This window comes from Penicillium rubens (genome assembly GCF_028828025.1).
Source record: "Penicillium rubens strain IBT 27055 chromosome Unknown utg000002l_segment0_segment0, whole genome shotgun sequence".
Taxonomy (NCBI): domain Eukaryota; kingdom Fungi; phylum Ascomycota; class Eurotiomycetes; order Eurotiales; family Aspergillaceae; genus Penicillium; species Penicillium rubens.
The window spans coordinates 117,796-143,237 of NW_026890600.1; the positions used below are offsets into that span (position 1 = coordinate 117,796).

General features: G+C 49.9%; 7 protein-coding genes across 7 annotated transcripts; 4 read left to right on the forward strand and 3 right to left on the reverse strand.

Moving 5' to 3' along the window:
* Positions 1 to 1,455: 1,455 nt before the first annotated feature.
* On the forward strand, positions 1,456 to 3,171 carry N7525_002498 (putative metaphase-anaphase transition protein (Mlo2); the record flags this gene model as incomplete). The annotated part of the gene is made up of 3 exons (XM_061212336.1): positions 1,456 to 1,544; positions 1,613 to 1,667; positions 1,729 to 3,171. The coding sequence occupies 3 exons, from the start codon at positions 1,456 to 1,458 to the stop codon at positions 3,169 to 3,171; spliced, it is 1,587 nt and encodes a 528-aa protein (XP_061069357.1).
* Positions 3,172 to 4,241: 1,070 nt separating this feature from the next.
* ssn3 (cyclin-dependent serine/threonine protein kinase SSN3) lies at positions 4,242 to 5,850 on the reverse strand (the record flags this gene model as incomplete). Its single annotated transcript, XM_061212337.1, has 3 exons — positions 4,242 to 5,310; positions 5,360 to 5,513; positions 5,760 to 5,850. The coding sequence occupies 3 exons, from the start codon at positions 5,848 to 5,850 to the stop codon at positions 4,242 to 4,244; spliced, it is 1,314 nt and encodes a 437-aa protein (XP_061069358.1).
* Positions 5,851 to 6,575: 725 nt separating this feature from the next.
* On the forward strand, positions 6,576 to 7,841 carry N7525_002500 (putative MFS glucose transporter; the record flags this gene model as incomplete). Its single annotated transcript, XM_061212338.1, has 1 exon — positions 6,576 to 7,841. One exon carries the CDS (start codon positions 6,576 to 6,578, stop codon positions 7,839 to 7,841), a length of 1,266 nt encoding a protein of 421 aa, XP_061069359.1.
* Positions 7,842 to 8,445: 604 nt separating this feature from the next.
* On the forward strand, positions 8,446 to 12,108 carry N7525_002501 (putative phosphatidylserine decarboxylase Psd2; the record flags this gene model as incomplete). Its single annotated transcript, XM_061212339.1, has 7 exons — positions 8,446 to 8,589; positions 8,664 to 8,708; positions 8,765 to 8,980; positions 9,048 to 9,471; positions 9,524 to 11,053; positions 11,120 to 11,871; positions 11,935 to 12,108. The coding sequence occupies 7 exons, from the start codon at positions 8,446 to 8,448 to the stop codon at positions 12,106 to 12,108; spliced, it is 3,285 nt and encodes a 1,094-aa protein (XP_061069360.1).
* Positions 12,109 to 12,962: 854 nt separating this feature from the next.
* On the forward strand, positions 12,963 to 14,864 carry N7525_002502 (Mis12-Mtw1 family protein; the record flags this gene model as incomplete). Its single annotated transcript, XM_061212340.1, has 5 exons — positions 12,963 to 13,170; positions 13,233 to 13,826; positions 13,892 to 14,062; positions 14,118 to 14,286; positions 14,342 to 14,864. The coding sequence occupies 5 exons, from the start codon at positions 12,963 to 12,965 to the stop codon at positions 14,862 to 14,864; spliced, it is 1,665 nt and encodes a 554-aa protein (XP_061069361.1).
* Positions 14,865 to 15,920: 1,056 nt separating this feature from the next.
* On the reverse strand, positions 15,921 to 18,539 carry N7525_002503 (threonine/serine exporter family protein; the record flags this gene model as incomplete). Its single annotated transcript, XM_002559891.2, has 1 exon — positions 15,921 to 18,539. The coding sequence occupies one exon, from the start codon at positions 18,537 to 18,539 to the stop codon at positions 15,921 to 15,923; it is 2,619 nt and encodes an 872-aa protein (XP_002559937.2).
* A 4,403-nt stretch (positions 18,540 to 22,942) lies between these two features.
* N7525_002504 (uncharacterized protein) lies at positions 22,943 to 24,677 on the reverse strand (the record flags this gene model as incomplete). The annotated part of the gene is made up of 2 exons (XM_061212341.1): positions 22,943 to 23,522; positions 23,605 to 24,677. The coding sequence occupies 2 exons, from the start codon at positions 24,675 to 24,677 to the stop codon at positions 22,943 to 22,945; spliced, it is 1,653 nt and encodes a 550-aa protein (XP_061069362.1).
* Positions 24,678 to 25,442: the final 765 nt, after the last annotated feature.

Genomic DNA, 25,442 nt, shown 5'->3' on the forward strand with positions numbered 1-25,442 from the left:
AGTACGAATAAGTGGTGTGTATATTTCGGGGCTTTTTTTCTCGAATGTGTGGTAGCGTGGTTGATAGAATGAAGGGAGGGAGAAGGGGCGGCAAAGTCGAGTTGTGCAGCGAGTCGCGTGTTGGACGCGACGCGTTCCAATTAAGCCCCGATTGGGAAGGTGGGTCTTCCAATTCCTATATTCACACAACTGGCACCTTCCTGTTTCCTTCTCTATATCGCACCCTAATTAATGTGACTAAAATATAGTGAGAACAAAAAGAAAAGAAACTCATCCTACACACGACTACAGTCGAGAATGAAGTCGCAAAAAGTCAATGATCGACGCAGGGATCGAACCTGCGACCTTCTGTGAAGCTCCAACATATGAAATGTAAGACAGACGCCTTAACCACTTGGCCAGTCGATCGTTGGGGTGAAAGTTTGTTAATATTCAAGATACATCAGTGGAGAAGCCGGTAGAGGCACCATTTAGGATCAGGGTGCGGCTGCTTCACCCATGGATGGAGGCACTTTCCTGCTCACTTCAACAGCACAGTTGGGCAGAAAACATCTTTGCGAATTACAGTACTAATGCAAGCTACGCTCAATGCTCGACTTCCTCTGCTGCCCGTTTTGTCTGTCGATCCTTCATCCACTGTATACATTGATGAAACACTATACTTTCAAAGATTCCCGTCTCTCCAGTTATTCAAGTCTTTGGATCAAAACATGGACCCATTACCCTGGGGAAAACATCACTGCGGCAATCCCATGCTGAAGCTATCACCGAGTTAGCAGCAAAAGCTCTACTCGATGAGAACATTCCTCTTGTGGAGTGGGGGTCGCAGATACAGTGGAGGTGTGGATACCCCGGATTCTTGAGACAAACCGAGCTTTCTAGTCGCATAGACTTGCACCTGAAGTATGGTGAGCCCAATCGATTATACCTAGGTAGACAATGAGTTCTTCAGCGTACGCAGAAGAGGACCGAATATAGGGTCCAGCATAGAAGGAAGACCCAGAAGGTAAAAAAGCATGAGTCTCAGCTCATAGTGCAAGTGATAGGAGATTATCGAGTGATCAGCGTAAGCCAGTGGGCGGTGTACCTAGGGTACGGAGGGCAGGCAACTTCCAAGTTGTGGATAAGGTGGCTCGACTGCTATAACAATTTGCAATTTCCCTTTGGTCTCACTTAACCGTGATAATGATCGCATATTATACTTAGATTCATTACTAATTGATGGAGGAGGCCCTCGGGGCATTCTGAAGTTGGAAATGTTGAGGTGATATGGGAAAGACATCGTGTACATAGACCGCCCTGCTTTGGTTGGTATCTGCCGGCAGAAACTTTAAGTAATGTCGCGACTCCATCTCGTCGCGTCGTTATCCAACACATCGCCTCGGCATCCATTACTTTTGGGCCGTTCGTCATTTGCCAGTTGCCAAAATAGGGACGCAGATAGATCCCCCAACAATGGAGGCCCCGCACTCGGCTGTTGCCCAAGTAACCGAAGATGCTCTTAGTGAGAGCATGGGCTCCCAGAACTCCCAGACCGCGAAAGAGTATGACGCATTCCCCAACCTCAACACTTCCCCTACATTAGAGAAGTAAATTAACTAACTGGCTTTAGGTTTATTGAGTCACAGCTCCAACTAGAGGCAGATGCACGCGAGGCTCTTCCTTATGTGAGTGTCTGGACGAGCAGGTGGCGCGCGACTTGTTCCACGGCTGACCTATTGGCTTTAGGCTTTTGACTCTTGCACATATGACCTCGGACCATTGCGACAAGTCCTCTTTGCATGTCTAACCTGCAATCCTCCTCCTACCGGCTCCGACGAATCCTACAATGCCGCTGCCGTCTGTTACTCGTGCTCGATCGCTTGTCACGGGGAGCATACTCTAGTGGAGCTCTTCAACAAGCGCAACTTTGTCTGCGATTGTGGGACCACCCGTTTTCCGTCATCTTCTTGCTGCACGCTCCGTGAAGATCCCGCAACCGGCAAGAAGGGTGTGCACTCCCAAGAGGCTGCAGCAGGCAACAGATACAACCATAATTTCCGCAATCAGTTCTGTGGCTGCGGCGAACAGTACGATGCGTATTCAGAGAAGGGGACAATGTTCCAGTGCCTGGGGCTTGGTACCGTCGAGACCGGAGGCTGTGGTGAGGACTGGTGGCACCCGGAGTGTCTCATCGGCTTGTCGCGCGATTGGAATAAGGCTGCCCCCAAGGTCAATGGGATCGGCGGTGGTGATGGGGCCAATGAAACTTCAGCCGAAGACGACGAAGATATGCTCCCACCTGGGTTTCCCGCAGAGGATGATTTCGACCATCTGATCTGCTTCAAATGCATCGACTCTAACCCCTGGATCAAGGCTTATGCAGGCACTCCTGGATTCTTGCCACCAGTTTTCCGGGAAGGTGGACTCAAGAAGGCCTCAAACGTGACTGAGCCAAATGTGACCGAGGACATCTCTGTACCAGCTACTGAGCCCAAGGAGACCGAACACAAGGATCAGGAGAAGGCCGAACAGACAAAAAAGCGCAAGGCAGATGACGAGGTGCCCATTGAAGGAGGGCCTGTCACCAAGCGGACTAAAGAAAAAGAAGAAGCCCCTGCTGAGGAACAGCCATCAAAGGTCATGAAGGAAGAGGAGTCTGCCAAGGAAGAAAGCGGCACTCCTACAAAGCCATTGGCCCCCAAACACACTGAGCTCCCCAAGTCCCCTCCAATAGAATCATTCTCCCTTTTTGCTTTGGAAGATTTCCATGGTCAGCTGTGTCGCTGCGCAGAATGCTTCCCCAAGCTTGTTCCCCACCCCCAGCTTCGCGAAGAAGAAGATACCTACGAGCCTCCCATGTCCGACGACGGCCAGGCCAATGGTGCCGCGAGCGTCGGTACAGGCAGCATCTATGATCGTGGTGAGGCAGCACTAAACAATATGGATCGGGTGCGCGCCATTGAGGGCGCAATGGCATACAACCATCTGCGTGACAAACTCAAAGTGTTCCTGCAGCCCTTCGCTGACAGTGGACAGGCTGTCAGCGCGGAAGATATCAAGGGCTACTTTGAAGCGCTGCGTGGTGATGAGCAGGGCATCAAAGATGCCGCTAACCATGCTTCTACTGCGGGTGGTGATGGCAAGGATGATACCGGCGGAGACAAGCGACACGAACAGAACGGTAAGTGACTATCAACCCCTTGTCTGATTCTCTGACAGTGATCACTGACTCTTCGCTTTGGTCTCAGGGTACTGATTATCTTTTTACGCAATCCTTCTCATCTTTTCGGCGTTATCATCGGGTAATATCTGGGGGTCTGATAAGATTGGAGACCTTTGATTTCCAGCAGAGGGCCTATTCCCGGAAGAATGGCAGAGAGAATAATATCGATTTACAAATCAGCAATCTCGCGATAAAGGACCCCTCGTGACCAGCGATTATGGAAGTCAAATGCTTAGGCTGTGGCGTAGAATGTCCTCCAGATATCAGGCCAAAGTTCCATACTGACATAGGGGAATACATTGTGCGGTTAAATGAATACTGTCCTAAGTGGTACACTATTGGTACGAGGGTGCATTTTGCCCCGGTTGATAACACTCCTTAGATAAGATCGCAGATAGGTTAGCAGCAGGAGAGAGCTAGGGAGGCAAAAATAAAGAGAGTCTAGAGGTAACTAAGTACTATAGAATATAGTAACGATCATTTACAATATCTCGATTGGAAGCATCTTGGTTGCACGACAGCGCACGAAGTTCGAGTCATAATGGCTGCTATAGTTTCTATGCCTCCTATTCTTCCCAGACTTTGGTCCCGGACGGATTTTAGGGCCTAGTATATATACCGCTGCAGTGACAATCGGAGGTTTTGGCCACTGCACAACGAAGTAAAATACAAAAATGAATAAACGTGAAGGGAGTAATTCCGGCCGACAGAAGTCATATGCGCTGCCAATTGCGCTAGCCGGGCTACCTTTTCGTGTATTATATATAAACGGGGATAGTCCAATATATAGATTTTCGGGAATGGGATAGGGATATGGGCAATTATGGGCAATTATGGGAATTATGGGTACAAAAGGCCTATGCCAAGCAATCGGAATGATTACTATCTAGCAGAGCTTGAATGACCCCTTTAAGTGAAAATCGATCACCGTTCATAATGCATGATATATAGCGGTCATAGCCCCAGGATATCATGGCCAGCCTGTCCACGAGCAGCAAAATATGGCCAACACAGATAGGCAGCAAGCAAATGAAGATTACTCCTTGAGGCGCTTCGAAGCCCTCATCAACGAATCGTCTGGCAGTCCGCTCCGTTTGGTGCCAGGAAGACTGCCAGTGCGAATATCATTATCATCCTGCGTGACCCGACGGTGTGGGTATTTGCCCTCGATACCCTCAAAGCAGTTGCCACTGATAGGGCCGCCATTGGTAAAATAGGGGTGCTCAAGCGCTTGCTCGGCGGTCATCCGCTTGCTAGGGTCATATTCGAGCATACGCGATAGAAGATCGAATCCATCTGCACCGGGAGTACCGGCACTGGAGGTGGACGAGTATCCACCGTTTTTCAGACAGCTCTGGTACCAGCCTTCAAGATTAGAGCCGCGATGGAAATGTGAAGGTTGACGGTGGAGCACTAGGGATTGGAGCTGGGAATATTCGGGCATGGAGGCTAGACCCGGCCAGGACTCTTTGCGGGGAAGACCGAGGATTTCGACAATCTTCATCATTTGGTTCCGTTGGAACGGGACTGTTTTCTTGCTGTCCATCTTGGCTTCTTCGCCTTTGAATATTGGACGTAGCGAGAGTAATTCGGCGAAGATACATCCTATTGCCCACATATCAACTGCAGGGGTATAGTGCCGGCTTCCCATGAGCAGCTCGGGTGCACGATACCAGATTGTGACGACGACTTTGTCGCCCGAGAACAGGGAGTTGAGTGGCTTGTAGAACAGACGTGCTAACCCCAAGTCGCCGATGCGAATAGCACCGCTTGAGGTGACGAGGATATTGGCTGGTTTCAGATCACGATGTAGGACCCAGTTGGTATGAAGATAGAGCAATCCATTCAACAACTGGAACATGATGGACCGGACCATAGGCGCTGGAATAGCATGCCGCTGAGGCTGAGTGTGATGATGAATGATTTGCAGCAAATCATGCTCTGTATATTCAAACACCATGAATATGCATTTGTCTTCCAGAATGATCTCTTCTAGTTGGACCACATTCGCATGTGAGAGCTCAGTGCACAGTGCCATTTCACGGATAGCCGACTGCGACAGACCCGTGTATTGGATGGTTTCGCCTTCCTTGTCGGGTTTGAATCTGGATGATGTTAGAATGAATAAGAAATCCAACGCTGGAGGGCTTTTACTTTTTGATTGCAAACTCCCCTTTCTTGCCATTTTTGCCAACAGCCTTATACACCCGGCCATACGTACCACTGCTGATGAAGCCTACTATGTTATACCGATCTCGGACCCGGACTTTGCTGGTATACCCGCCGGGTCTTCTTGATTCAATAGCATCTGTATAAACACTCAGTTAGTATATTTCGGATTGCCGGATTAAGAATCGAATGCGTTTCGCGAGGATTCCACTTTGCAAATTCGCACAGAGACAAGATCAACACAAAGAATCAAAGGGCAAGAGTTACCACGAGAATAGAATCCTCCAGAATTCATGAAAGGGAAACCCTTTCCAAACATGATGGAAAGATAGAAACAAGCCGTTACACCAAGGAACGAGTGATCACAAGGAATATATATAATTACCATCGACAGTAGCCTGGAGACTCCGTTTCAAGTTACCGACTCTGGTACGCGAGAGAGAGCCGGAGGAAGAGGGCGGGTTTGTCAGACTCATTTGTGGATCTGAATGGGCCGGTTGATGTTGTCACTCCATTGGTGGAGAGATAGCTTTCTCCACGATTACCAGTTCTTTCAATATAAGAAAGGATTTGAAAGACGAGAGAGATATTCCAAGGTTCTAGGGTATTGTCTGAATTGTACAATGCGCCTGCCCACCTGAGCAGGTGAGTTCAGCCGAGTCAACGCTTAGTCAGATCACATGTCGGACGGCTGTTGGAGCTTCACCTTCTTGTAGCTTCAACTCTTCAACTCTTCAACCCAACTGCTTCTAAGTCATCTAAACTGTGAAGGACCCTATGTGATCCAATGTGAAGTTTGACCTAGGCAGACCTTTCTCGTCTGACCAACTTGACACTTGACCTCATCTCATCTTATCTCTGCGATTGACAAACGTCATTAGCTGGAGGTCCTCTTATCGTACCTTCAGTCCCGGGGTCGTCGATCCTAGAATTTGTCTCAACGATGGTTTTGGGCGCATCAACCCGGTCGCGGGTCACACCGTACTTGATATATCTCGTGTTTGTTGTAACGCTTGGTCCGCTTCAATTTGGCTTTCATCTGGTACGATATCGCCCCCTCCATGTACGGAGTATACTTAACATTACTGATACCTGAATTATACAGGCAGAGCTCAATACCCCAAAATCCGTGATAACATGCGAGCGTCAAGGAATTCATTCTTCTGGCATCACTTTCCATGGTCTGCCGCAATGTTTCCCTATGACGCCATCCCAATTCGGCCTCGTCTCTTCGATCTACACGCTCGGTGGTTTACTTGGAGCCCTACTGGCAGGACCTATCGCGACCAGATACGGACGTCTGCTTGCATTACGAGCGACCACGGTGTTCTTTATTCTGGGGCCTGTGGCGGAGACACTTGCGCCAGCGATTTCCCTCTTGAGTTTTGGAAGATTCCTCTCTGGAATTGGCTCCGGTGCTGCAATTGTGGTTGGGCCTATCTACATTTCAGAGGTCGCTCCTCCCAGTGCCCGAGGCCTCTTCGGTGCCTTCACCCAGATTATGACCAATGTCGGTATTCTGTTGACACAATCCCTGGGATACTTCTGGAGTGAAGCAAGACTCTGGAGACTCATACTGGCTGTGGCCGGAATCATCGGTGCTCTAGAGCTTTTGGGGCTGTTCTTGGTACCAGAAAGTCCTTCATGGCTCGCAGAACACCAGAAGATCAGTCAGGCACGCCGAGTCCTGCAGCGGATCCGTGGTAGAGATGTCGACATTGAAGCGGAGATTGCGGGCTGGAGGACCTCAGATGCACCTGCATCGGGCGAGGAAGAATCCTTGCTCCCTTCATCCGGTGAGGGGGCGCCTAAGAAGCCTATAGTCACGTTTTTGCAGGTTGTCAAAGATCCCTACTACCGCCCAGCTATTATTGCCGTGGTTGGGGTGATGGTCGCCCAGCAACTCACTGGGATGAACAGCATTGTTATGTACAGCGTGTCCTTACTACAAAGCATATTACCAACGACCGCTGCGCTACTCACAATAATGATATCTGCAGTTAATCTTGTGATCACGCTGGCGTGCTCCCCACTGCCCGATCGCATTGGCCGAAAGTTGTGCCTGATGCTGAGCATCTGCGGTATGGGCTGCAGTTCTGTACTTCTCGCGATAAGTATTCATATGAATGCTAAGATTCCGACGGCGATTGCTGCCTTACTTTTTGTGGCATCTTTTGCGATCGGACTGGGCCCGGTCCCCTTTATCCTGGCCTCCGAGCTGGTTGGGGCCGAGGCTGTGGGCGCAGCACAGAGCTGGGCGCTGGGTGCCAACTGGATCGCAACCTTTGTGGTGGCACAGTTCTTTCCGGTGCTTGATGATGCTCTCGGTAGTCGTGGACAGGTATACTGGGTGTTTGCAGCTATGGCCGGGTTACTCGGTGCCTTCATCTATCGTTATGTGCCGGAAACTAAGGGCAAAGCTAATGCCAACGAGGTTTGGGGACGAACAGACCGACGACAAGACTGACCATAGATTTGTCCCTTTTCTACAAGCATTCATAGCTCTATAATTTTCCAGAATAAGAATCACACCTCGGCTACAATATACATCTCAACATTTGTATTAGGTAGGATGCGGGGTACTGCATCTCGTGCAGGGCCGTACGTTGCATAAATGTCTGTTAAATCAAAGAGATACATAGGTTCAGGGCATCGCCAAGTACAGATATGTACACAATAGGCATCCATTTTTCTATTTTTCCCGGAGAAATAACTTGCGGTGTGGAGCTGTCTTGATATCCCCAGTTTGCCCCCAATTCGTAGGTGTCTCTCCCACTTTTCCCCTCAAGTTTCTCTACATTTCCCCGTCAAGATCTAATGATCTACCCTTCAACCCATCTGAACCAATCCCTGTGTTTTGAATTAACCAAAGAGCTTGGAAATTACAGTGGGTAAATCCGTTTCTTGGCTGATCGACCCGGATCACAACCAGCGGATCGTCGATCAACTACTCTGGGGTCTCGTAAACGTCAATTGTGTTGACCAGGGGCCAAGCCACCCGCCCAACACTTTTTTTTCCCCTTCGTTATTTCCGTTTCCTTGTCTTTCTTCTCATTTTGTGTACATCCGCAATGGTCCGGTTGGCACTACCCCAACGGTTGAGCTCGCACCTTTCCGCGAGGAGCGCGTCGTCAACTCCCGGACAGAGCAGAAGCGCCAGTCCATTGCGATCGACGGAAACCAAACATCTGATACTCAAGGTTTCAGTAATCCGGGTAAGTACTGAGGGATTGTGTGACCTTTTTGTATTTAAAAATGAGCTCCTGGCTGATTTCAATGGTTTCATCAGGGACGCAACCTCGCAGCCAAAGATAGAGGTGGCACGAGCGACCCAGTGAGCATCCTTCCAACAAAGACAATTCGAACCGAGGCCGCTTACATGTTGTACAGTATTTGGTGGTTACATTAGGAGATGCGAGGCAATCAACACCGACCATATTCAAGACCCTGAACCCGGAATGGAACGTCTCGTTCGACATGCCCGTGGTGGGTGTACCGCTGTTGGAAGCTATATGCTGGGATCACGATCGATTTGGCAAGGATTACCTGGGCGAGTTTGATATTGCATTGGAGGACATCTTCGCCGATGGCGAGGTGAACCAACCGGTGGGTGAAGGGACACGTTGCTCGGATATTTGGGGGCCAACGCTGACTTTTTCTTCTTCGCCCATAGCCCAAATGGTACACTCTGAATTCCAAGCGGAAGACGTCCAAAAGGAAGGACAGCACTGTGTCGGGTGAGATCCTACTGCAGTTCTCACTCGCCGATTCTGCGAACCCCGCTGCCACGCCGCCGGACATATTCGGCAAGTTCAAGAAATTGGTATATTCAGGTGATGAGGATGACCAGAACGCTCAGATTCCTCCTGCCGATTTTGATGACTTGGAACGGGACGATGAGACCTCTGACGAGGCCGATGACCAGGCGGGCGGTCCAGAAGTGGGCGAAAAGCGTCGTCGGCGACTTCGGTTGGCTCGATTGAGACGCAAGTCCCTGGCAGCTCGTGCATACCAATTCTCAGGCTCGGGAACTGGAGTACAGGGTATCGTTTTTATGGAAATTGTTCGAGTGACCGATCTGCCCCCTGAACGGAACGGTATGGATTATCTTCCTGCATGCAAACCGCTAAATGTTAATTGGTGTTATAGTAACACGGACATCGTTCGATATGGATCCTTTTGTCGTGACCTCTCTCGGAAGGAAGACCTTGAGAACCCCCGTCATCCGCCATAACCTAAACCCGGTGTATCATGAGAAAATGGTGTTCCAGGTAATGCGGCACGAACAGTCTTATACTATCAGCTTCAATGTGATAGATCGAGACAAGTTCTCGGGAAATGACTTTGTTGCCTCTGCGGGTTTCCCTCTGCAGAATCTCGTGCAGACCGGCCCGGAAGCAGACCCTGAGACGGGACTATATCAGTTTGTAGAGGAAGTGGAGGAAGCTGATTCCACTACAGCTGCCAAGTCTGGTACGCGATCTGGAGTTAGTCCCTCGCGATCCGGAATCAGCCCCTCGCACTCTTCATCAAGTCTGCCCAAAATGGCTCGGCCTATATTAAAAACGCGTCAATCCGCCACTTCAGTCTCAAGCCAGTCAATGCTCGAAGCTCCAGGGCCGACTCTGCTTGCACCCTCTTCCCTCCCAGAAGAAGGCATTTCAGAGACGGATAGTGCTAGCTCAGTGCAGCTGGCTTCCACGCTGAACATCTACGATGGCGATTCAGTTCCGCCACCTGACCAGGACGGCTTTAGACCTTATACTATTCCCCTTGTCCTCAAGAATAGAGAACGATGGGAAGACAAGCACTCGCCAGAGCTACACGTCAAGGCGAAGTACCTGCCGTACAGTGCTCTTCGACAGCAGTTCTGGAGGTTGATGCTTAAACAATATGACGCCGACGATAGTGGTCGCATTGACAAGGTGGAGATGACGACAATGCTGGATACTCTCGGTTCAACGCTAAAGGAGTCGACAATTGACAGCTTCTTCGAACGTTTCAGCGCAGAGAATGAGTCTACCGGGACCGATGATCTGACATTTGACCAGGCAGTGATCTGTCTCGAAGATACGCTTCAGACCCTACAGAAGAGAAATTCAATGGCGTCTCCCGAAGCGCCTTCAGGCTCCCTGTCAAATTCTGGAAGTCAAGATAGTGAGCCATCTAGCAGCGACGAGCACACCTTGGAAACCAACACCGCTGCTGCTTCCAATACCGATCCGCAGAAAACGACTGTTCCAACCCTGTCTAGCGAAGAGCAATCTAGCTCTTCTGATGAGTATCTCCAGCCGGATGACCTCGCAGACGAGAGGGACGAGGAGCACGTCATCGAGATTCGCGAGTGTCCGCTTTGCCACCAGCCACGTCTTGCGAAACGCTCTGATGCGGATATCATCACGCACATTGCTACGTGCGCAAGTCAGGATTGGCGCCAGGTTGACAACTTAGTTATGGGTGGCTTTGTGACTTCCAGCCAGGCACAGCGCAAGTGGTACTCCAAGGTCATCACGAAGATTTCATACGGCGGATACAAACTCGGAGCCAACTCGGCCAATATCCTTGTACAAGATCGCATCACGGGTCAGATCAACGAGGAACGCATGAGTGTCTATGTGCGACTTGGAATCCGGCTGCTATACAAGGGCATTAAAAGCCGTGATATGGAAAAGAAGCGAAGTATGCAACCATTGGGATCGAGTACCTATCCAACGAGAAGATACATTTGCTAACAAACTTTACTAGTCCGCCGTGTGCTGCGCTCTTTGAGTGTCAAGCAGGGTCGCAAATACGATGACCCAGCCTCGGCATCCCAGATCCAGGACTTTATCAATTTCCACCAGCTGGACATGTCCGAAGTCCTGATGCCTATAGATAAGTTCCGCAGTTTCAACGAATTCTTTTACCGCGCACTCAAGCCTGAGGCCCGTCCGTGTTCCGCTCCCGATGAGCCTAAGATCGTTGTGTCTCCCGCCGACTGTCGCTCAGTGGTCTTTGACCGCTTGAGCGATGCAACCAGCATCTGGGTCAAGGGTCGTGAGTTCTCAATCGAAAGATTGCTAGGCGATGCTTACCCAGAGGATGCTGCTCGATACCGAAACGGTGCCCTCGGAGTGTTCCGTCTAGCACCTCAAGATTACCACCGCTTCCACATCCCCGTAGATGGAATCATGGGTGAACCCAAGACCATCGAGGGCGAATACTATACGGTGAACCCTATGGCGATCCGATCTGCTTTAGACGTCTACGGCGAAAATGTCCGCATTCTCGTCCCCATTGACTCCGTTGAGCATGGCCGAGTTATGGTTATCTGCGTTGGTGCCATGATGGTCGGCAGCACCGTCATCACCCGTAAGGCCGGCGAGAAGGTTTCAAGGGCTGAGGAATTAGGCTACTTCAAATTCGGCGGTAGCACCCTTTTAGTGCTCTTTGAAGATGGCAGGGTCAATTTCGACAAGGACCTGGCAGACAATTCAAAGGGCGCTCTTGAAACTCTGGTAAGAGGCACACTCTCTTTCTATCTACTTAATCAATTGCATACTAACAATTTTCCCATTTAGATCCGAGTTGGCATGTCTGTCGGCCACAGCCCGGACATTCCTCAGTATGAACCTGACATGCCCAAGACGTCGGAGAATATCACTGCCGAGGAGATGCAGGAAGCCAAGCGGCGCATCGAGGGCAGCCTGGCACCAGCAAGCAACGCCTCCACTTTACTCAAGTCGATCCAATAACCCGATGATCTGTCTTCTTTTTTCTCTGGAGTGGACAGGACTCAACTCCCACCGCTTTTTTTCACTGAACATATTGCTTTTCAACACCGGTGTCGGGGTGTTATTTTGTATTCTGGTTAAAGCATCATAGCGTTTATCTAGCAGCATCTGCGCATTGCGAGGAATTGGGGGTAGAAGAGATGAGAGAGAGAGAGAGAGAGAGAGAGAGAGAGAGAGAGAGAGAGAGAGAGTTGCATTTTAGAGCCAGTCATACATTATCAGCGCTTCAATCTTTTCCAATCATACAAAAGCAGTCAAAGCAGTCAAAGTAGAAGACCAACGTTGAAGTATAACGGTCGATAATCCCAAAACAGACTAGCGCGGTCCCCACGCGCCCGACCAAAACAACCGCGTGCGAGAATCAAACCCACCACTCACACCCCAAGCCGCCGCTCCCTTGCGTGTCTTTTTCGCGATTGAATTGAATAAGTCGCCTAGTCTGCTGCTATTCAGCTGCAGTTCTGAATTAGGACGCGACCCGCGCCTAACATTCCGCGAGCCGACTGGCCCACCTCAACTCAACCGTGCCACTACCCTATACACACATCAAGTACATTAATCAACAAACTGTCTGATTCACCGACACCGCGTCGAGCTCGACCAGCTGTTTGGGGGGGGGAATAACTCGAGTTCGGTATCCGTACGCACGCGGGAGTCGCGCTTGTTGTTTCTCCAGGAAGCCTCTTCAACCAGGGGTGTTTGACTGGAGAACAGAACACCGTGGAGCGAGTAGTCGACACCGGAAAGGGGGTGCTCGCTTCGCCGCCCCTACGTTTATTTCCGACCACAATAACCCCGCGTGGACCCCTCCTGACATGACAGTCGCGGTCCTGGCGACCACAACGACCAAGACGAAGCGTCGCGAACCGCTGGGGACGATTGCAATGGCCGCTCCGAAGACACAGTCGCGCTCTGCAGCTGCGTCCTCTGGGACTGGAAAAGCCAAGGAACGGAGGACTACGCGACTCAGCGCAAGTAAACAAGAGCTGGAGAACACAAACAAACTAGGGAAGCGGACAGCTGGTGAGTAATTTGCTGGGTGAAAATTGTTGGGCTCAGGAAAGAAACATGCTAATGTCTCTCAGTGACATACGAGGAGGATGCAGAAGGGTTCCAGTTCGCTCTACTACCATCGAAGAAGCCCAGGCCATCAATCGAAGCGGTCCGAGAAAATCACCATTCGGACGTGGAAAATGCGCCTCCTAAGTCAACACCAAAAAGAGGACGACCACGGAAAAAGCAAACGGGCGAGAAGACCACTACAAGCGCGGTGCCAGAAAAGGAGAAAAGCGTGGAGCTTCCAACTAGGAGACCTACGAGGGGGACTGCAAAGACTACACATACAGAACCTGAATTTGAACCGACAAACGCGATCCGCTCCTCACGAACCCGCGACAGCCCAGAGCACCAACCTGAGACAAAGAAACCGAAGAAAGCAGGACGACCACCAAAAGCCAAACAGCAAGCGCAAGTGTCTGAGTCAAATGGATATAATTCGCCCGCGCAACCTTCAGAGGGTACGAAGGTGGCACTGCCGGTGGCCGATACCCCGGTGATTCAGCGAAATAAAGAGTTCAGAGGCGGAAAAGGTGATAAAAGCGAGAAAGGGCGACGGCGGAGCAGCTTGAGCATGCGAGGACGAAGGGCCAGTTTTTTGATCGACTCCGGGACATCAAATGGTAGGCTTCTCTGTCTGACATGGGCTATAAATGGCCGAATGCTGATTTTCTCTTTTCCTATGCAGCATTACCCCATAGAGAAGTTGGTACAGCGGATTTCTACAAGCATATCGCCGATGACGGAACCCCGGAGCCGCGAAGGATGCGACAATTATTGATTTGGTGTGCGACTCGTGCAATAGGGGAAAAGCCCTCAGGGGGTTCAAACTCGGACGATCAAAGTGCGCGCTTAGCAGGTACGTGGAAACGGTTGACTTGTGTGAGAGGGTTGTTTATCTGACTCTTTTCCAGCTCGTGTGATTCAAGAGGAGCTTCTTCAGGATTTCTCGAACAACTCGGAGCTTTCCAACTGGCTTGGCCGCGAAGATTTGAACCCTCCAGCCGTGGTTGTCAAAAAGCCGAACCCGCGAAACGTGCAAAATACAGACAAGATCAAGGAGCTGGAGGAGCATATACAGAAGTAAGTGTATTGCGGAGAGCTGTCACAAAGGTATAAGACTAACGGGCTCCCCCAGATTACACAGAGAAAGGCAGTCTCTCAATGCGCTTTCTCGACAGCCAGCCATCCCAGCCGTCAAACAATCCGACAGCCAACAAAAAGATAAGCAACCTTCACGTAAATCACAACGCGAAGAAATCGACCCCTCTCTCCTCGACCCCTCGCAACAAACCATACTGCAATCCCTCAATCCCTCGAATCAGCCAGAAGGCGAATCCTCTACCCCATCTTCAACCCGACCACCTATCACTCCATCTGCCGTCTCTGCTCAATTATCGCGCATCACGTCTGGGCTGGCACCGACACTCGATATCTTTGCAGCGGGTGTACATGACATCGAACTATACCGCGCCTCCGCAGATACCGTTTCATCCCGAATATTACGCATCTGTGCACAGCGACTGGAAGAGCGCGATGCGCAAAACACGCAGCGTCTCCTCGCAATGGAAGGCAACGATGACGAACACCCACCACCAACGAGGATTAAGGAAGATCTGGGTCTCATTCTGGGAGCACTTAGTCGGGTGGAGAGACGATAGAAAATACAGTCTATCCTTCCTACGTATATTCTCAATAATCTGTTTTCCAGCATTCGACATTCGTTTTTCCTTTCTTCCTTTTTCCGTTTCCTGCGGGGATTCACCATGAATGTATTGATTGATAGCGATGATCTTGACGAAACCCCAGCCCAACATGATGGGATGGGGAAAGGCGCATTTACGGTGGCATTTCAATCGTTTGACAAGCTCGGCGTTTGGGGGTTTGGGATTGCAATTCTAAGATATCTAGTGCTCCATAAAGTGCATTCGTTGAATCTGGATTTGAGACGGAGACTCGAGATGGAGTAAATAGGTAGTTAGGTACCTAATACATGCCATCCATCACTCATTGATGACTACTTTCTGCTATCCGTATGGAGAGATGCCCTAATTTATCTGGTTATTGGATGTTATACTGGTCTTACATGAGAGAAGCTCATATGTACATCTGTATCCACAGCTATTATACTAGAATAGATTATTGCGCAATAACATGCCACATCTACAAGGGTCTACGGCTGTTTGCTGTATATAAACAATGACAAAAAGTCATATTTCTGCTCCGTCAATTGATGGTTTCAATATCTCGCTGAGATACATAAAAACAAGGCTCAGACAATACAGTTTTGTTCTTCCCATCTCGATATTCAATATGACACAAGGGAGAAGGACAAAGAGAATGGCAAGACAGGCACACGCGAAAGCAGGCCCTCGGTGATTTTCGTCGTGACTCGTGAGAATCGTAGCTTCTATATATGTCCAGACGGAGAGCCCTGGAGGGTCAGGATAGTGAGTCATATAGACTTGATCGGCGAGGACAGGGAATAAAAATGATCGAGAAGACGCAGCAAAGAGGTCAGTGGTTCTTTGCATTCGCCAGCCTCATAGAACGGATAACAACTAGAATACAGCAAGTGAACTCCCGTTCCTCAGGGGTTCACGTATGCGAAATGCCCGAGAGACTCGACCGAGCATGGCGATAAAGCAATGCACGTAACAAGATGAGAGGTGGATGCAATAGAGGATAGAGGGAGAGACGACGGGGGGCTTCATGGCCTAGAAGCTAAATAGTCCGCTGCGCTTCTTCCCTAGCGGATAAATCACCAAGGCCGCTAGGAAGAGACCAACTGTCGTGCCAATAGCAATTTGGACCATGCCATATCCGATATCGAAGACGACCCCGTAGCTTTGATTCTTCGCCTCGTCGGCTGAGAGCTTCTTTGCCGCGTCGACAAATCCTTGTGTTCCGTTGTTCACAACCGCATATGGGGACCGGGTCATTTCCTCCGCAGAAGTAATACCTGATATTAAAGACCCACTAGCCGCAAGACCGGAGGGAACGAGAACAAAGATGGCCGGCAGCATTGCCGCAGCAGCGAGCCCATGTCGTAGCCGGCTGTAGAGATTGCCCATTACACCAATGACAAAGGCGCCCAGGGCATTGGATACTTGAGTGTTAGAATAGAAGCGCTTGGCGCTGAAGTAGTTGGTCACGTAGCCAGCCAGAGAGATTACCATCATAATCGGCATCTGTTTCCACTTGGCGCGGTTGACGATCGCCAGGCATACGGTGAATAGGATCACGAATGGAAACCGCTGCAGGTACTCGTTGTGGATGGGGCTGGCGGGACATGTATACTCCTTTGAGGCTTGAGCGTCGAGGAGCCCGTAAACGGCAGTCCCAATGGTGATCCCAAACCCGAGGAACAGCGAGTATATGATGGCATACACCATGCGAACAGAGCCTGCAACAATACTGCGTGACTGGAGCTCCAGACTCGCACATAATACAGTGTATCCTGGTAGGATGAGGGCGATGGCGGACTGTGCCAGAGCAGAAAAGCAGAACAGAGGTTCCCCATGAAATCTGATGCTTCCGAAGGCACGGGCAAGGAAAGACGTCAGGACAGCGGCGGAGATTTCAAACACATTCGAATATAAGCTCGATTTGGTGGACAAGATCAATTGTAACACTCCGAGGAGACACCCCAGTAGAAATGCCACGGGGATATCAACCGGACGAGCATTGAAGGCAAAGGGCCCGACTGATGCGCTAGCACAACCATGGGCGAAGATGAGGAACATGAGGTGGAATTTGCTCTGCTTCTTCATAACCTCATCGAGCCGCTGTATTGCCTCTTCAACCCCGATGACATCGTGAATCACCTCCTTATAAATCTCATGTACATCGGCCAGTTTACCCAGATCAATACCTTGGCTGGACCGGACAACCTTGACCTCTGTTGTGTGTGTGGAGGCATCGTCAAAGGAGATGATCATGCAGCCGGGTATATACAAAAACTGGCCATCGATCTGGATGACACGAGCTGTCATGCGCATATATTCCTCCAACCGATGAGTTGGAGCTCCATACTTCATCAAAGCACGACAAAGCCGGATTAAGTACCGTTGTCGAGACAGAAGATCAGCAATATGAACAGTGATATGAATTTCATCCTCAAGCTGGGGCTTGGGACGTGAGCGGCCTAGACTGGGAATCGCAGCACCACTGCTGCGGGACCGCGTGAGCATGGCAAAGGGAGAGCCAGAGCGGCGGGACGAGCCGGCCATGGAAATGCTAGAACGAGCGGTAGATTTATCGTACCACTTCCTTTGCGGTTTCCAAATAGAGTCCGGGGACAGGCCGCGTCCACTGAACTCAGAGGAGCTCCCCTGTCGAGATCGCCCATAACGTCCTCGATCTTGGTTGTGGTTATGACGAGTCTTGTCGTAAAGCTTGAGCAGCGATGAAAGAATGCCTCCGCGGTAATGTGACGTCCGTCCAGCAGACTCGTATGAGTTCCTGTCCTCGCTGGCGGTATCTTGGTCATTGGAGTGCAAACCGGGCGATTGAGGGCGAAGGCGATTCAGGAAGTTGAGGTCTCGAGGTGACATTTGATTCACTAGATAATGGGCTCTGGTGGTCTGCGGTATTGATCGCCCGTCTAAGAAGTCCGCTTCATGTTCATCTATTAAGTTGTTGAAGAGTTGTTGTTTCTCGGAGCAGCTTAACACAGGAAATTTATCTCCATCTTCAGTCTGGTACACCACTTCAGCGGGGGTGGAGCCAATCTCAGACACTAGACTGCACCGAGGGCTGTGCTTCGGAGAATTATGGGGAGAATTGAGAAGGGATGCGAACTTGTGGGCCCTTTCATGTGCGAAGCAGGTGGCCCGCCCCTTGTCATTCGTACCCTGCCCAAGCTGATACTCTCCTAAAGTTCCTGGGGAGCTAGTCTTGGTGCTGATCGTCAAACCGGTACCATCCACTGATGCGCTAGAGTGATCACCTCCCACCTGTGGTGCCAGCTGAGAGCTTGAGGAGACCTTTTCCTGGAAGCCCGGAATGTTGGCAGTGGGTAATGGTCTTTGCGGCAGCTCGGTGCCCCTTTGATCCAGTCGGAATTCGACCATGGACCCAGTAGGTTGTTCTTTCGGCTCGGATTCGCTGACTGTAAGCTTGACGCGGTTCGTGGTTTTCAGAATGCCTGCATTCCGATACTTGTCCTGTGCACTAGCGTCACTGAAGTTTCGCACCTGGTACACTGGCTGGCCCTGGCCTTGGAAGCTATTACTGGACGGTAATGATGCAAAGCAACACGACCTTGATAGACTTGACGATCCTTCATCAGAGGCGCTGCGGGAGATCGGAAGGTCAAAATAACCTCCCGCCATTCTGGTGTAATCCTTTCTCTTAAATTGGCATCTACTTTTTGGTTACTCAGTAGAGCTCACAGACCCCCTGGGTGACCGAGCTCTTGGATAAAAGCACGGATAGGGCGGTTCATGTGCCCGACTGGTCAACTGTAACCCAGCAACAGTCAGTTATGTGAGATAACATGAGGAAAGCTCTTGTTTCCGGGATCTTGTCTTCAACAACCAAAGAGATAGTGAGCTCACCTTCAAAGCAGAAACACAAAGCAGAAACGAGGAAGAGATATTGACGCCAACGCAAAAAAAGGAACTGGCACAAACCGGCACGCCAAGTCTAGAACTTCTTGGGAAGGGGGTGGTTGAGATCGGAGGAAGTCCCACCAGGAATGATAACTATGTCATGTGTACATAGCTAGGCATAGGATATTGTATCGGAGAATAAGGACATATGCAACGTCGGAGGAAGAGGGAAGAGAAGTCAGGCAAGGTAGATCAATATAAAAGAGACAGTGGACACGAAGTCTGGGATGCAGGAGTTCCTCTATTTACGAGGATCCTCTCGGTTAAAGACAGGACTAAAATAAAAGAGAGAAAAAAGACTTCTCCGGCTTGCTGGGCAGCACACGGACCATATCAAAAAGAGTCAAAGGCCCAATGAGACTGCATTGGAGGGGAATTTCTTTTGGGAGATGATGACCCCGTGTAGCCGTAGAGGCGCCATCCCCATGCCAGGTCCTCAAGGGTTTTGCCATTTTGCCACGATAGTCAATCAGCTGGCAAGGTCCATGTCCATAGCAAGCCGAGGTACGGAACTGATAACCGGAATGGTGAATAGATACGGTACATTCCCCCTTGGCGGGTATTGCGGGAGATTGACACCTTAGTCGAGGGAAACCCGGTTCTCTAACCCGAAATGGAACAGATTGTCATCACAACCGACGTTCTGGATCATATATCGTCGAACCTCATCGAATCTCGACCGTTGGCCGAGCAGAAGATCCCCCAAAAGGAAAGAGAGAGACAAGAGGACCGAGCTCCTGGTCAAAGAGACGGGTTTCACAAGCCCAGGTCCCACAAATCCGCGTCAAAAAAAAAAAAAAAAAAAGAATCTGATGGCCGCGTCAGGTCAAAGGGGGTGTGTGTGAGTGGGTATCGAGAGAGATTGGCTGAAGAGTGATCTTCATGATCAGAGGTTGAAAGAAGATCAGTGGGGCAACTCTTTTTTTTAGCGTATGTTGTAGATTTACCTTCTCATGTTGACTAAGAAGGAATATCTGGTCTTATCTCCCCCTTCTTCTACTTCTATTTTCGTCCTTGACGTATGAAATGCGATTACGAACCAGTCCAAGCCATCCCTTGTACCTTGTGTGTCTTTGACATCATGGGAAATCATCCGACAGGCGAAACATTTCCGTTATGCAAGATACCTGCAAGATACCTGCTTTCCACTAGTTCCTTATTGAATCGACCAGTCGAGAACTACATCCCAATCTATCCTACTACCCACCTGCATACTATAATCTACATCAATATTCGGGGTCTGAAGATACCGATCACATCATCGGGAAGAATCTGATCGGTATTGCTGGCTATCTCCTTCCTTCCCGACCGAGATCTACACGGAAAAGTAGGCGAGTACTCGTACCGCGCGTCAACATCCGGAAGACTTCGGAGACCGACTCGGTGTCCGTCTTCAGAGGGGATGTTGAAGGTTTTTGATCAGTCCCAGCAATGTACAGGGTACCACGGATGAAAAGGTCACACTGATATCGGGGGAAATTGTTTGCTGTCTCTGCTTTTGCCAGTGCCGGAACTGTTTCTATTGCCCGTAGGAGAGTTCAACAAGCACACATGTACTCCTGATTGGCCTCGAAACAACCCCCTTCATGATCAACCAATATCCCAGACATGAGCTCCTCACTCGTCATTGTGCCACCTAAAGATGTGAGATGCTTATCTAGGTAATGATTATTACCCAACATATGCTGCCTGAAAACCTACGTCAGGGGGAGCTTGGATGATTTAAGCTTACAGATGTGGCTGCTGACTAGTTCTGGATCCGTGCTACTCATGAATATCAGTCAGGGGGAGACAACCAGGGCCCAACTTGATTCTCGGGTGTGGCAATCGAATGGTACTTCCAATTGGGTACCGTGCAAGGTGACTGTGTCTCCTAAAACCTCTAGGGTATCAGATAGGACCAGGATCGTCTATTCCGAAGTGCTTGTTATCAAACGTTAATTATACCCGGTATGATCCTCCCCTTTGTTTCCCTTCCTGGAATAGATCGACATTTTACGCTATTGAAACTATCAAGGCTTGACTAAACATGTCTTGCTTTCACCTCTATCTCATTCTTTTATGCAACAATGCGACCGCACAACCATCCGTGCCACCCTCTCCCTCCCTCTCAGTCACACGGCCCTCTTCCCCGACCAGCCGCACCGAAGATAATGGTGTGACCTGCAAGGACGCAGGGACCAATACTTAAGCTCGGACTGCAGATTGGGCCTAAATACTCTCCTGTCTATGTGAGACTCATGTACTACGGAGGTCCGGCTGCTTTATCCTCGGGTAGACACAGATAAAGCTGTTCTAATTCCAGGATTCTTGCGTGGCCTGGCAATATTTCGTTTCCCTGCAGTTACCCATTGTGACATTGTACTTTCCACGTTAAGAAAAGGAAGATGCCGTTTACATTCCTAGGCTTGAGTCCTCGACCAAAGTATACTCTTGTCGATAGTAAATTTCTCACTTTGCGTATTTTTGGCATCCTTTTTATGATAATACATTCTAAGGCTGTGGACGTTGATGGGTTGACTTTTGCATACCTAAGTACCTAGGTACTTGGGCATATACCTAGGTAGACTTGTCGACTTAGGGTTTGTGTCAAGGTTTTTTAAAGCCGTGGTCGTACCATGGTTCTTGGTATACCAGACAGACCTCACGTACTTCGGAGCCAAAACCATATAGGTAAATGCATAAGTAGGTAATGGCTAATAGATTTCACTTTTTGACCCCCCACAATGCCAAGGTCTGTTTGGTGCCGGCATAACCAGCCAAGTATATATTAGAATTACTATTTATGGTGTCCACTCCCCACCCCAAGGGAGTATTTCCCTATTCATCGTGTAGGCGGACATTAAGCTATATATATACATACTGTTAGAAGCAGCTAGCAACATTTACCTCCTTTTGGAATGTGACCTTCACGTCTTTTACTCTCTAACCGCGTCATTAAACCTCGTCACTTTCCTCACCGACAGCGGCCACTTTGGGATGTGAGCCCATTACAGTGAAATTTTATAGCCACTTCTTATTTTGCCTTTTGACGAAAAGTGTGAATAAAGACCGAAATAGTTATGCAGCTACTCCGAGCTCGGAGCCACCCTCCATAACTATCAGCATACACTCCGGGACTCTGTGACTCTGAGTCTATGAATGGAGGTACATAGTGCATGGAAACTATAGACTTTCAAATGTGATCTAGCGAGATTGACGCGGCCGCATCTTGCATATTGATATCAATTTCACAAGCAGTTAAGGCGACCTCCGATGGCTTTTCTTCAGGGTACCTTGTAGTAGCCTTTTGACCTATGGTTTATGCCTTCCTTTTCTTACTTTCTGGTCACAGGGTTAAACATCAAACCTGAGGGAGTACCAACCATAGACGCCTTTCCTACATATAACTTTCGAGCAATACCTACCTATGACTCTTTCAACAGACCGAGTAACCAGGTGTTCCACGTGGGTCATTGTAGGACAACATCAGAATTACCGTAGGACCTAAGAAGCATATCTGCATAATCGATGGATTTGCTCGACCAAAAAAACTACTTAGATACTACATACGTCCATGGAGTATGACAACATAGCCAAACAAGATAGATACTTCAAACAAGGTCAGACACTTGCTAAGATATGTATTCACCAGGGTCTGAGCTCAAAGAATGCACCAGGCAGAGCTGTCTGTGCATAACCAGATGTACATCAGAAGCCAAATGGAGAAAAGAAGAGAAGACAACTTGCCATCGCAGGTGCCTCCCTTCCAGTCTCAAGCTCACCCTGCCTGTTCCGAGAAAATATAGCCGGTCTGGCCTGGCCAGCCCCGGCCGTAATGAAGCCAGGTGGCAAAAGGATCGAACGTAATGGATAAAGATAAAGAGAAGCAAAAGAAAACAAATAAGAATAAAGTCATTTCGGACCAATCAAGGTCTTTCGTCACAAAAACATAAACCTTGGCATAAGTTGCCAGCAATAGCGGTAATAAAAAAAGGAATGTCGGAGGGTCAGCCGCTATCGAGGTATTTTGGTCAGGACTCGATAGGCAAAAAAGACAAAGGCCAACCAACCCATTTGGCAAAAAAAAAAAAAAAAAAACATGAAAGTAAAGGTCATACGTCGCTGTCGCGTTGTGTTTGGCATTACATGAAGGGTGTCTTGCGTTTTTCAGCGCTGGACAACACCAGCATCGGCGTCTTGCGTCGTTCTGGTGCCTGGGCTACCGGCCCCTGGCCAGCAACAACATCCGCCACTGAGGGCGACGAGGTGCCACTGGCACTAGGCGAGGGAGCATAGTCCCCGCGAGAATCGACAAACTTCGAGTAAAAGTAGCCACCGTCTTCGCTAGTCGGGGTGGCGCTGTGGAAGGGGCTGTCCGGAGACTTACGATCCCGGCCAGACTTCTCCCTTCTCTCAGACCCAATGGCACCATTAGCAACTGCTCGCAGGCTGCCTAGACTGGGCTTGCTAGAGAGGCTTCCGCCGCTGCGCACGGTGGCATCATCGCCATCCGAGAAGGTAAACTCTTTCTCACTCGCAGGAGTGTTAGTCCCTCCGCTGCTATGGTATCCAAAACTGCGTGTGTCGCCACGACGCTCGATCCCCGCGCGAACAAGATTGTGAACGGCACGACGTCGCTGACGGGTCGCAAAGTTCTTGCTACCTTCGTGCTTTGAGGTGGGCTTGGCCACGAGTTCCTCAAGCGAAGGGGGGGCCACGGGGCTGGCGCATCGGATGCTCACCAGCACGACTTTGACCGGGTCCAAATGTTCCAGTGGCCGGTGTCGGCGGCAGGGCAGCAGACCTAGGCCCGGGTCCCACATTGGCCTTGGCGGTATCAATGTTCGTCTTGATGTTCGGGTTGAAAGAAAGGTTCTTGCGGTGGCCTCGGCGGAGTGCATTGAAAGACGATTCGTGGGGCGGAGATGGGCTGCCAACTGGAGGAGAAATTGGCTGCGGGAATTGCATGGAAGATTGCGCGGAGTCCGCAGGAGGAGAGATCTCTGCACGGAACTGGGGAACTTGCTGTCCAACATGGGACTGGGTATCTTGATAGAACTGTTGGTGCTGATCTTCCTGCGAGTTGTTATCCATGATATAGCTTTGTTGGCCAGTCAGAGGATTGTAGACGCAGAACATTCCAGGTTGACCAGGAACTGGTTGCACAATGGGCTGAACGCCTTGCTGGAGCTGCTGTTGATAAAATCCCATACCAGGCATGGAGAGCGAAGGAGCCTGTTGCTGCCGAGGGAGGGACATCCCAAGGTTCAGGCCTTGGAATTGCTGAGCTGCGGCAGTGACACTGATCAACTGCTGTTGCAGACGTTGTTGCTGGGCAGCAAGGAACAGGTTGGTTGACATCAATTCCGCGTACATGTTCTCATCGATTGGGATATCGCCACCAGCCATTTCAAGCGTCGGAGGTGCAAGTACCTGCTCCGGCATAGTGTACATCATGCGGTTGTGGTGCGAGTTGCTGGGGTGCGAGTTCGCGTTTTGATTCGTGGTGTAATTGTGCTGTGGGAATCCAGTTCCGGTGGCAGTTTGTGGAACCCGGTCCGTCCCTCGGCTGGAATACCCAGTGAATCGTGCACCTTCCATTCCACTCCGCTGCTGATGTTCGGAGGGGATCGTCGCAGACTTAGGAGCAGTGCGCAGTCCAGCCAAAAGATGAGAGCGACTGGTACGCGGAGTGGAGACAGATGCCGATGCCTGGGACTCGTCAATGGTAGCAACCTGGGGAGGCACACTCAAGCGCTTGATGTGAGAGCCTTTGCCGCGCGATGCGAAGCCAGAGCCCGGCACACCCAGGGAATTGCCATTATTGAAGGAAGAATTGTAAGACATTTGAGCAAGACCGCCAGCGTCCATACTCATATTCGTTTGGTAGAGGTGGATTGTAGGTATGTGCAATAAAATGCAAGCAAGACAAGTGGTATCTTTTTGACGTCCGGAGTAGAGGTGAGCGTTTGGGGTCAACCACAAAGCTGAGCTCACTTTCCGGCGATTAAGGAATTATGGTGTCTATGCAAGAACGAGCGCTGAAATAAGTCTGCAATATCGAGATCCAACGACTGAAAAAGAAAACGTAGACGCGAGAGTCGGGTTTTCTGTATCCGGGGCCTGGTCAGCAAGATCCAACGGATGGAGCAGAGGGCAACAACACGTACCAATCACAGGTGAAGATATGCAAAGAAACCGAGCGAGTGGCTAGCAATAAAGACGGCAGAAGATAGAAGAACCAAGCTGTACGGGCCTGCTGGGTTTGAAAGTCGCGAACACGAGGAATAGGTCTCAAGGAAGCCGAGGTGGTGATCTGTTGATAGACACCTCGGGGAAAAAATAATTAAGAGGATATTTTTGAGGAGAAAAGGCCACGCACGAAGCAAGACCACGAAGAAAAGATAATAATGTCCGGGGGGGGGGAAATGCTCTGCAAATCCCAGCCGAATAAAAAAAAGAGAGTAGTTGACGCGATACCGAAGATCGAAGACTTCAAGGTTGAAACACTGAAGGTCGCGTCCAAACAACCCAGTGCGGTGCGAATAACCGAGGAGAAAACAAGTTCAGGGATCCGGCCGAAGAGATGAACTGGATATCAAAAAACGATGCAGCGAATTCGGGTCTCGGCCAAACACAACG